The sequence below is a fragment of the Rhopalosiphum maidis genome, chromosome 1 (assembly GCF_003676215.2).
Source record: "Rhopalosiphum maidis isolate BTI-1 chromosome 1, ASM367621v3, whole genome shotgun sequence".
Taxonomy (NCBI): domain Eukaryota; kingdom Metazoa; phylum Arthropoda; class Insecta; order Hemiptera; family Aphididae; genus Rhopalosiphum; species Rhopalosiphum maidis.
The window spans coordinates 57,857,968-57,871,840 of record NC_040877.1 but is presented as its reverse complement, the minus strand read 5'-3'; the positions used below and the strand labels follow the sequence as shown (position 1 = coordinate 57,871,840).

General features: G+C 24.8%; 1 protein-coding gene across 1 annotated transcript in view; it reads right to left on the bottom strand.

The window, feature by feature from the left end:
- Positions 1-13,873, bottom strand: part of LOC113561127 (protein CEPU-1-like) — a 146,241-nt gene that overhangs the window by 20,606 nt on the left and 111,762 nt on the right. The window contains exon 5 of the mRNA XM_026967360.1: positions 567-695. Coding sequence (XP_026823161.1) covers positions 567-695 — 129 coding nt within the window. The remainder of the gene's footprint in view (positions 1-566; positions 696-13,873) is intronic.

Below are 13,873 nucleotides of genomic sequence, written 5' to 3'. Positions count from 1 at the left end.
TAAGGGTTTTGCGCATAAGCTATGAAAACGTTCTCACGTTAGTCTGGAATCGAACACCTATTACACGTTTTACGAATACGGGATTGCGTTTAAAAAACTCGTGCAGTTTTTGAAGAGCACTACTGCGGTAGCCATTCCATTGAATTTTAAACATATTCAAATACAATCAAATTACACCGTGAGAGTATTGTCAACCACAGAGACCTTCTATAGTTCTATAGATATGCGTTATACAGCTTTTTGAAATTTTCATATGCCTGTCAAGAAAACCTCACAAAAAGTGTCTTGGGGGGAATCCATTTTTCTTTAAACTATCAACACATAAGGACTTATCAGTCATAACTTAATTAAAGCTATGGAAACGGTATACTTGAAAACCACAAATTTTAAAAACACAAAATGGGTTTTCGATTCCATTCACACGAGATAATTCTCAAAGTTTATTCGGAAATCCCGTAAGCACTCTGTATGGTATGTTTACATTTTATATGCCGTTGAACGTTGTGCATCCATGTGTGTGTGTGTGCGTGCGGACATAGCCACAGTGGTTAATTAGTTTCACTCACATTGTATGATGAGCATGATACGTTTGCTAACTGACGGTGGTATCCCGTTAGACGCTATGCACAAATATGCACCCATGTGTAGACGGTTAACTTTTGATACGTTTAACCACGGCCCGTTCACTGCGGATACTGAAATTGATAAATTTCAAACTCGAATAAAATAAAATACATTCAACGTTCGTGCAGTTAGTATACCGATAAGATATCAAGGTATTTAGATACAATTTTTAAACAACCTAACCTATAATAATCTACCTAATCAATATATGAAAATGCCATATTATTTTATTTTTAATAATATTTAATATTTGAATCAGTCTCATTATTAGTTAATGTAATATTTACATTTGAAGTATAGTTTGTTGGCCAGATCAACTAATAAGTTTAATTTAATTTTATAAAGATATCTTATTTACATGGATAAAGATAATATTATATTCACAAATTTTGATAGACTATTTTTTTGTTCACATCGTTTTTATTTTAATTTGTTTTTTGTTTTTATTATTATTATTACTTAAAATCTATTTGAATAGTGAATAATGAAAATTGAATAAAAAAATAAAAATTGAAAATTGGCCACTTGAGTGGAGAAACTGTTCATTATAACAACACATCAATTTGATTTTTTAATTCTTCTTTTCTTATGTCAACACTTTTTTTGAATATTTAATTTATGTTCAATAATATATCGATGTATAAATACCATTTTTTAAATAATTTCTCATTAGACAGTTGTAAGAAATATAATAAGTGGATCGATAATAGGTTAAAATTAATTTATTAATGAAGTTCACCTATTAGTTAACAGGACGTAGTACCCGCATGTGTTGTTTCCGTCTTACACACGTGAGACTTAGCAAATTTTCGTTCATCAGTTTCAATATCGTGCTGTTAGTTTTGATATTGGAGTGGACTGACCTATTATAAAATTTAAGGGTAAGATTATTATCCAGGGCCCCACGTAGCCTTATATTGATATTATTATTTTTAAGTAAGTTATGATCTTTTTGAAATTATACATTTTAAACTAAAATAATAATTATATCTTTAAATTTTATAATAGGTCAGTTCACTCTAATATCAAAACTAACAGCACGATATTGAAACTAGCGAACGAAAATTTGCTATATCTCACGTGTGTAAGACGGAGAAAACACATGTGGGTACTACGTCCTCTTAAATTTAGGTCGTCGTCTACAAACATTTTGGATGATTATTACAATAATATTTAGTGTGATCGTAATAATATTGTAATTTTAAATATTGCGGTACTATATTTGTTAGCACTAAATGATTCGACTTATTTTCAGTTATTTACTGATAATTTAATTTAAAAATATCTTTGTTGTTCATTGAGGTTCAATGTCTATAAAAAAATAAATGTAGAGGTAATGTTGAGAGATTGTATTAAACATATTCAATCCTGGCTTTAAACTTGTTTTCCCAAGTTCTTGATTCGTGTATTTGGTTTATTTAGAGGAATGTAAGTTCTTGATAGTAATTATTACCCGATCGGATTTATCTTCTTATAATGTATAGTATAGTATGTATATTCGTGTAATGTATAGTATACTATGTATATTCGTGTAATGTATATTATGTAACTATTGATTTATTAATACATTTGATAAATGATAATATATTCATACGAATTTAACGAAAATGTGTTTAATATGAGTGTGTTGATAAAAGTGTTGTTATACGTCTGGCAGATTATTTAGTTGTTTCGGTTTTTTGTTCACAAAATATTTAATAATCACGCATTTTATTCTTTTTATAAATATTGGAGTCATTTTTGAAAGTTATATATTTAACAATAGTTTCCATAACAGTATTTTAATTTTGTGAGAGATTAGCCAACCAATTTTATTTGATTAATATAGATTGTGTAATGATAATGTGTGATTTTTATTTTTAAAATAATCCGGAAAATAAATTTAATCTTTTATGTTGTTGGGACTTGACGACTGTGGTCCAATTGTTATCAAAAATGCCGCCTATTTATGTCATTTAAAAAATACCCAATAATTAATTATTGTATTGCAGATAACCGTGTATTTACCACTTACTATTTTTCAAAGTCCCAAGTTGTCAAATATATACAGAATAACATTTTATTTTGCTTATTAGTTCTTTAATATTTTCAAAATATTTCTGAAGTCATACAAATAAAATCATTATTTGTTATACATGGAAAAATACCTCTTTTGATTGCACGATACTCATAAAGAGCAAAAATTATTTATTGGATTTGAAATAATATTTTACTAGAGCTCAAATTGACATAAAAAAAAAAAAAATATAAAAATAGATGGTCAAGATTTGGTTTAATAACATGAATATGCAATAGTTAAAATTGTCATTATTATCTTTCTCATATTCAAAGAAAACTTAAGTTTTACCCAAACATATAATATGATTTATAATATTATAATCAATATTAGAGTTTTAATACATGAATACCTTTTTCCAAATGAACATTGTACACAATACATTGCATTATGTGTATAATACAGAGTTCTGCTTATAACAAAAAAAAAAGTCATACGATTACATTCGAGTTGCACAGTCTGCTGAATAACAATACGCGCGTAGTACACAAAATATAATATAATGCCATTATAATCTATATAATATGGACATGAGGCATAGGTTAAACTTTTAGATATCACATATAACGTAATTTATGCAATAAACGTTTTAACTTAATACTGTTTCTGATTCGAGTGCTGTTTTTCTAATCTCCATGTTCAACATAGGTATTCTGTTAACACACAAAACGCTTCAATGATAAAAACTACTTTCTTTTTACAATTACAATAGTGTTAATTAAATTTTTCAGAATTTACAAATAACATAATATATTATGTAATTACTTATTGAAATTTTGAGTTAAATAAAAAAAAAAACTTTAAAAATAAGTATAAATTAAAACTTCATTCTTAATTTAAAAAAAAAAATCATAAACATCTCCCTCATTTTGAACATAATGCTATTATTGTAACTATTAGGTAGTCATAATTAATAATAAAATATTATATGTTATATACTCCATATTACTTTTTTCAAAAAAAAATTCAATTCATAATTTATAACTAGAGGCTATAAATAATAAACAAATATTATAATATTTGAAATATGTTGGAATGAATAGTTTTTATGGACATATTTTATTAAAATTTGATATAATGATTATAAACAACAATATTTTAGAACAGTGCTTTAGTTTTTCAATAAAAAATATTTAGTTCCACTTCAAATTTGCCATAATGAGTCATATTATTTAAAATATGTTATATACAATAATATTACCATAAGGTTGGTTCATTAATCATCTGCCAAAAATGGAAAATTATAACATTTTGAACATATTTTAAGGTTTTTGGACTTAAATGTTAAGTAGCAAATACCAAATAAAAAACTGGCAAAGTTAAATCTTATATTTAAAATGTTGTCTATAGTTAAAGGGTTGTATATTGTAATTGTATGTCAATGAAATATGAACTATACCATTATTTTATCAAATATCAAGTATAATTTATATTTAAAGAAATTTAAAAATGTAAATTAATTGATTTCTTATATAATATCCATAGGTTTATCAAATAAAGAATTAAAAAGTGGTGGAAAAGTGCCGTTTTTGGAAATATTAAATTATAAAATTAGTAAAATATTTAATTTAAATACTGTATTATTATAACTTATATAGTTAAATATATGTAAATAAAATTTATATTTTAATTAGTAATTTGAGCTTTTTTTTAAATTAATTTATTATTCTTCATACTAAATCGTATTATAAAAATATGATAAATCTGTGGTACCTATATATTGAGTAAAGAAGGGTTCGAAAATCTTATTCATATAACTGCCAATCCAATGAAGTCTTGTTGTAAAACTTTAGAATCCAATTCCCGACTATTCTAAAATGTATATTTCCTTTACGTGCAAAAGACACATAAAGAGACAAATGTATTTTTTTTTTAAGACATGTCTAGAATAATGTTTTTGTTTTCGTTGTTTCGAAATTATCTGTTAGAATTATCATAATACACAACTCGTAGTTAACTATAATCAATTACAAGTATGTATTAGATTATATTGATTTTAATTATTTTAATATAGTTAATGACTATGACTTAACAAACATATTTGCTAAGTTTTTTAATTTTTTTTTTTTTTTTTTTGTTCATTTAATCATAAAACAATTATCAATTAATAAGTCGTTTGTAAGCTGTCATGTTAAATATTAAAACTCCAGCAACAAATTTAACTTAAAAATGTATTCATTATTTTTTTTTTTTTTTATGACCTTCTTTATAATTTACGTTTATTTTATTATTATTATTAAACTTGTATTAAAAATATGTTTAAATTGTATGTTTGTTTGTCATTCTAATTATTGTATTTATTATTGTTTTATATCATTCAATATTCAATGAAAATATTTACTATGTATTTACTATAATTTATATTAAAATAACTAATTAGATAGGTATACTGGAAAATATATTATTGTAGTTATATGATATAATGTTATTTCAACTAATAATTAATATTTTATTTGTTGGTATAATATTTTAAATATTGCATACATTTATACTTCATTTAAGAACCAATGCCTAGCTAATATTATTAGTAAAATGCCTCAATATTATCACTTGTCTTTGTTTTTTTTTAGTTCACTCTTTTTATCTCTCTGGATCTTTATACCTTATTATGCAAATTTTCACATATATTTCATTCCCCATAAATCTTCGTGTTATTAAACTCATACACTTTCACTTTTATTCTATCTAAGCACATAAATCCTATAAACTCTTCACTTATTTTGCTTTTGCTTTCAATTTTGTTTACAATACCTAAAGATATAATATAGGTTCCATTTCAATCAAAGTAAAGTAACAACTTAATTTTTGAGTAATGTAAAAATGTAAAGAACGAATTCCCGTACCAATTTAACACTATTTTTTCCCATGACTTGAAGTTGTAAGTTCAGCGAGATTTACTTTACCATTTTACTTTTTTCTATGTATACAAATGAGTGTAAAACGAAAAATGTCATTTTACTAAAGCGATAAAAAAAGAAATCGATTAACTACCGTTTAAAATCATTATCAATTCGACACTGATTAAATGCTATACGACACAATACTTGCACTATTTGATTCGTTGCCAGTTGGCTGTAATGGAGTTAAATACCACTTTTCATCACACACAAACACGATATACTTATTATTATTCTACATTATGTACAATATATATACATCTTCTATAATACCATGTCATGTATGCTTTGCAGACATTATGTACTAAATATTAATAATCAATTTTTACTTCTACACCCTCTACAACAGTAGCCACAATATCGGTATAATAGTTCATATACTCCCTTGATGTCGTTCAAAACCATTAACTTTTAACTTAATCTGGTTTACCGCTATTTAGCTGACTTTCAAACTTTACCACATTGAGCAACTATTTTAAAGTCACACTATTGTATTAGCTGATTGTATATGCCGTTAAGTTCATTGATGTATACAGCGTACTGACCTTTGTTATTATACGCTGCAGTAAATATGGATATAAATTATAAGTATTATTAATATATCAGTAAATTTATTTTATAACGGATGTATAATACGAAAAAAATATAATTTATTACTTTTTTGAAATTAGTATCATTTATAAAAAATGATTTGAATATTTTAAACTCTTTTTTTATAAACAAAAATAATATCAGCACTGAAAAACGCTTTGGATCAAATATCTAATATACATTTGAATTGTATAATATTAATAAAGTTGTTTTCAATTATTTAAAAAAAAAAGTATAATATACATTATACAAAGAACCAGAACGTATATTTAAATAAAATTAATGGCTTATATTAGATATTAAAATACACTGTTTTTTAAAACTAGAATTGAATCACTATAATATTGGTATTAATGATTATGTTTATTTTAAGTGGAATATTTATTAAAAGCTTAATTTTTCATTTAAATTCAATATGTTTTAATAGTATTTACAGTGTTTATTTAATGTTTAATAGTACTAAATATGTTTAATATAATATAGCTACAAATATTCATAGGTAAAAATTAACTATTACGTTATAATATTATATTGTTTAGACGGTCCAGTCAAATCAGTTGTTGAACATTATTTGGTTTTATGAAATGATGGAGCACGATGACTAAAATTGAACTTTAGAACGAGTTATTAAATGAGGTTTAGAAGAGAAAGCCTTTGGGAACGGTAGATGATTTAATTTTAGATGGGGTAGCATGGTCTCTAAATTCATATTCTTTAGTAGGTATTTAGTACGAAGCCAGGAAAGGTTTAGATGTATATTTTGTTTGTACAATATATTTAATTACTTTATTGTGTGTCTTTCTATCGTTTTTAAATAATACATGCGCTTAAAATAATGACGTTTTAACACCGCCATGATATTCCTACATATAATTAGATAAATAAAAATATATTTAATTAAATCGTGAAAATGAAGGTTACATTTTATTGTTATAACAACTAAAAATAAACAAGATTATCTTTTTTAGTGTGAATGTACCTTATGTACAATCGAAAAGACTATTGCCATTAATGTATTGTTAATTATAATTATTTTCTTGATTCTAATAGGTAATTATGTACGTGATATTATATACGTATAAGCTAGGTAGCTAGGTAGAAATACGTGTAATATAAAATGAAATTTATTCGCATAGCAGCCATTTGGTGTATTGATGTATTAACTATAGAATAATGATAAATAATTTATTTTTTAAAACTTCATAAGTAATAAAATAAAGCAAACATTTGATCATTATAATCTAAATTAACACAATAATAATAATAGAGTATATTTTTTTTTTATTAAACACGTATAAACTATTTTAGTTTTTTTTTTTTTTTTTTTAATGTTACCTTTTCACAATAATTTTTGATCCATTGCTATCATTTTATGATAGCAATGGTCTATAATTTATTTTGCCTGATTTAAAGTATAAACAAACTTGACTATGCGCCTATATTTTATAATCCAAAACCATTATGCAATACACGCTATATTGGTTTAAAATACATTTTGCTGGACTGGAAAATATAATCCCAGAGGAGATCATATTATTCTATAGAGAATTTGCGTGGGATCACGAAAGAGATTAAAACATATGATTTAAAATCAGAACCAAACTCACATAAATCTCAACTAAATATACGTATGTACCTATACCCCGAGCGTGTTGTCAGGCCACCGTATAAAGTATAAACACCGTTTATTTATTGTTATAACTGTTATTAAATGTCATAATACACATCATTCAATACGTTTGAAATGCTTAAATGTAGACGATGCTTGTATATAGTGATTATATACACTACGCTGCTGAATACAGTGCTAAGTGTATTGTAATGGTTTTACAGTTTAGGGTTGGTGCGTATCTTTATACCGATTATATGGTCAATCAAAATGCTACATGCGTATACCGTATAGTATTATAAACCCCAGTTGAATTGGACAAAATGCCTAAGGTATAAACAGAATTACATAATATTATAATAGATGAACTCAATTTACACATTAATAAATATATTTTAAAACAAATGTATTACATTTGGGAACATTTTCTGGTCACTTAAACAATAATCGTTTTAATTTGATTTATCTCATTTTGCTGAATAGATAGTTTATTAGTTAACAATTCAAGTTTTAAATACAGCTTATTTATTTTATTGTGAACATTTGTTCAAATACGTTAGTGTTATATTATTATAATAATATATTTGATAATAAATATATATATTATATATATATAAAATAAATATAAATATTTTATCCATACATTTATTTAACAATAAATATCAAAGTGTTAACGATCATTTTAATTTGCCAAGGTAGAGTGTTGTACAGCTATTTATATTATTTTATTTAAACAATGTTCTAAGTATAACAATGTTTAGATCAATTAACTGTGAACCTTATTAATTTTCTACGCTATAATATTTTAAAATATTCCACATAACGATTAAAAATGCATAATACGTAATGGAGAGTGTACTTAAAAAATAATTTTATTTTAGTAATGATCTTACTGTTATTTATAAATACTGTCTTTATTTAACAGCTGCGATATAATTAGAATTAGATAATATAATGTTTAATATTCAAATAAACAAAAGTATTTTCTTTTTTACGTAAGTAATAGATTAAATATTTTTAAAATTAAATTATATTAGATATTTTATAGAATTGTTTTGATATTGTATCAATTAAGATAATCAAATCATTATAATATTATAATATAAAAATATACTTCATAATGCAAGTATTCATAAACATATTATTTTCTTTTTATGGATAGTATCAAGTTTAGTACCTACTTATTATATGTTACATCATGATATAACTAATAAATTTACCTAATTATTGTTTTGAAAACATTATAATTTTTCAAAAACACACTAAATTAACAAAATATTTAATACACCTTAATATTATATTTTCAATAATTGTTTTCTCGAGCATATTGAATTAAAAATAATCCTTTAATCAAGTTTAAATTCTTGCAATTACGTTATATTTCAAGATAATATTTATCAATATTAGTACAAAATTAAATAATCATATACACACATATGTAATACATATAATATAGGTGGTTATTTGTTTTTTTAGTAAATTTAAAGAAATTTGCCATTAATAATAAAAATGAAACAAAAAACTAATGAGACGTAGAGAGGAAGAAAGTTTTCATTCAACGGCCTACGCTATATTTGCCCGTCAGCTTGTGTTTAAAATATTTAACTACATTCATTTTTTGGTATGTAAGGTCTTGCAGGATGAAGTTTCCGCCATGGCTAATTGGATAGCAATTAGTACATACACTTGACTTCGAAATGAAAACAAGGAAAGTACCACTTGAAAAAAAAAACAGTTACCGCGTATTATATAAGTTCACATAATAAATTATATACACCTCAGTTCTTCCATCGGTGACGATGATAACGATCCATGTGCAGGATATATATTATTATATTCGTAATGTTTTGAGCGCGCTAATAATATTTTGAAGTACATATTACTGTTTACGTTTTTGTTGTTGACAGACACCATAACTACTCTTAAACAATGTTATTGTTATCATACGCAGTACGGGCGGTGAACACAAAAATTGTCTGAAGCAAACATTTTACACATTACCTACCAGCGCAATCATGACCTACCTCACACATATTCACCAATATTACTACCCGTACCACGACTGTAACTAATTTAAAAATTGCTATCAACGGGATTCCGTCTATGAAGAAATAATAAAATAACAGCACATCTTTTTCGCTCATTAAAACTCTCGGAAGCAGCCACATTTCTAACACCTCTTTTGCTGTGCAATATAAATGCATTCAACCGTTGCAAACGCTTAAACCAATATACCGGTATGAACGTGTGGTTCGTTTTTTTATGTGCTCTGTTTTCAACGGGTCTATCCTTAAGTATAATACTGTGCAACTTCAATAACATCTTCCTTCACGTCCGCCGCAGAGATTTAAATCGACTCATTGCGATCACTTATACTTCTGTTGGTTTAAAATCAACATTTTACCCGTTAAACAATATATTTCAACGGATTAAAATATAATAATAATAATAATAACAATATTTTATACTAGTATATTATTATAAGGTGTTACATATGCTATAAATAAGTATCTTGCATTTTACAGCGAAATCAATTTTACCGAGTAGAACGTTACCGTGAATAATGTTATTATGAATTGTCGTCGGTAACCTTCCGTTATTATTATCATTGTGGTAGAACGAGGTAAGAAATAACAATGCTATTGTTTTAGTTAAGACGAAATTATGACTAAAACATAAATTACTAATATGAATTAATTCGATAAACGTCTAAACGTCGTATAAAGTACTGTGTATTAGTCACATGCTCAAAACAAATTGAACAGTAATAAAATATAATGATGATACTTATAATGCACACTTTTGAGTAAAAAATACACACGTATGAAACCAAAGTTGTATGTGAGATTTTCGTTTGAAATATTGCAGTATAGTATAATTGTTACTGTAAACTTTTGATAATATGTTTTTAATAATAATAATACTTGTTATTCGGCGGCGTGATGTATAGGCAATTTCGGTACTTGGGCGACAATAAAGCGTAAAAATAGCATAACAACATCTAACAGTTTTTAGTTTATTAAAATTTAGTGATTTTTAATAAAAATGGATATTATTTAAATATACATCAATATACTTAATTTTAAGGACGTAGTGGAGGAGGGTTGATATTTCTATAGAGTACTCGATGGGCAATAGTAATAAAACTGATTAAAACCAATTATTTAAAACTTGACACTTGATTGGTAATAAACTACTTAAAATTATTAGATTTTAATTTTACACAAATATTTGGGTTTATTATAGGCCTTTTTAAAAAAAAAATATTTATAAATAATTTTTTGAATAAATGTTTAAAAAAATCCCGAAGAGTAAATTTTCAAAAACAAAACCATTTAAGAAATAAAAATTTATTTGCAACCAAAGATTGATTCCCACAATACCTTAGAAAAGAGGCTAGTTGAACTAAAATCGTTTAACGAAATCGTTCGATTTCAAAATAATTTGTTGTCTGGTGTATAAATAACAATACAGTTTGTATTTAATGATAGAAAAAAAAAATCATGGAGATTCTAAAAGAATATTGAATTTATTAAAAAAAAATTCAATACGTTCAAATCGATGGTTTTAATTTCTAAGATGGTATTAGAGTAATTTTAACGGCCAGCAGTATATTAGGTATAACTAAATGTTACACGAATTAAACATACATTAACTATCACAAAAACTACTAAACGCGCTGTAAGTATGCTAATTGAGTACCAATACCTGAACAGGAAAGTAATAATATACTTATTGAGTCCGTGGAATATTTTGATAAAAATATAAAACCAACCATAATATATGTGTATGAAAATGACTACGTGATATCGTTGATATCATTTTACACAATATGTTCATAACATACATTTTTACCAATATAAAAAATACAATTTTATCAACACATATACTCATTTAATTATACACAAGGGACATCTAAATTGTTTATATTATATATTATTGTTACATTGTCATACAAAAATACAGTTAATAAAATATTTATTTTTTTTTAAAAACATTTTCTGTAAGGAAAATTAAATCCGAAATTTTTTTTTTTTAAAAGTTTGACGCGTCTTAATTAGTATAAAAACACGAACTCGACAAGAGTATAATATAGATACTTTAAAACAACCTACGACTCAATTAATCCTAAAAGGTTTTATTGCGACTCTGTTCGTATGCAGCTACTAATAGATAGTCGAAAATACATAAATGCATTTCAATAATAAATAAAACAATGGTTAAATAATTTGTGAATTTAAACAGATTAGTTTAAGACAACCATGCAAGGGGCGTATCATAATAGATATTTTTTTTTACGCAGTATGTAGAAATTTAAAGTTTGTATAGACAAAATTATCTATGTAAGAATTTGTTACAAAATTATTATATTATAGTATAATGTTTGAAGACGACTTCCAATTGTTTTTTTTTTTTTTTTTTAATGGCCGTTATCATTATTTTTTATTTATTTCTTACTCCGTTATAAAAATGTTTGCTTAAAAACTATATAATCACTATTAAACGTTAAATGTTATGTCAGTAGCTTATAATAGGAACCGAGCAGCCGTAAACAATTACGACTAATAAGCAATTTACAGGTGATAACGTATATATGAAAGAGATGTCAGGAATATTGGAGATAATTGTACGTGTTCGAGAGAATTAATAATAATTGGCTCCCAGAAAAGTATTACACGCGTTCAGATTATGTTATCTACGTCAGTAAGAATTTCGGTAGATCATTATTATTTGTTACATCCTCTCATTTAGTCAATTACCTGAATTCCGTATAATAAATAAAATAATAATAATATAGGTGCCATAAATAGGGTATTAATACAGGTAATTTTCGTCAAATGTGCACAGTATAATTTTTACTCGATCTATTATTAATTCAAATTAATAATTTTATGCGGTATTATGTGGTATGATAATTTATCTCCTTAAAATATATACAATTAAAACATTTAAACTAAATAACTATCCAACATGTTTGTCAAACAAAATTACTGACATAATCTGTAATAGGTATGTTACGCTCAAAGAAAAATAATAACTCAATTAACTTTAACATTGTCACTGTAGTTTTTTAGCAAATTGTGTTTTTATAAGTTATTGTATGCTGATATCAACTGATTAATAAATTACACCAATTAAACAGAGCGAAGTAAAATTTCATTGACCTAACCAGAAAACTAACAATACGGAAAAAATAACATCTTACTCGGTCGGTAGGTATTCAAGTTTATATTTTTATTTTTTTGAAGAAGAGGAGGAGAAATAGTGATAGAAGTAAAGTAAATCAAATATTTGTATAGAAATATATATGTTGTAGTTGTATAATAAATATCCATTACATGATATGACTGTCACTTCAATTATAATTATCAATTATTATTTATAAATATATAAAATTTGGATACTTCATTAATATTATACTATGACGAAGGATTAAAAAATATTGAGTACGTTGATTTCTTACCAAGAACTATTTATACTGAAGTGCAATATTTACATATACGCGTTTAACGGATTTTATATAAAAGTGTATAAAAAATAAATTTCAGTTTAGTTAAAATGTATAGCAAAAAAAAATATATATTAATAATGATAAATAACATCAGAATAAATTATTATATCTAGGTATAAGTAGTATTTAGTAGAATATTTTCTATGATTTCAAAAATATTCTTAAGAATCTAGAAATAGATTAAATTTAAATTAATAGAAATAATATAAACTAAAATGTTTAATGTAGCTACAGTTCGTTTTTAAAAATCCCATACAATTCGTATGATTAATAAATGACTCAATCATTATAATAATATAATAATCTAGTACTTATAGATTACGAATTTTTAACTTCGAAATAATATAATTATGTTTAAAGTATAGTTTTCGAAAATTATCTAATACAAATTATTATCAGAGAGAATATTTAATTAATCGAAAATAAGAATAGTATGTGATATTAAGATTCATTATTAAGAAATCAACAGCTGTTATAGTCAACTAGATTTTATATATTCATTATTTGTATTTCAATGTTTGATTTAAAGCTCTCGTCAAAATAATTGAGTTTATTTTTGCACGTACAATATGAAAATATGATTT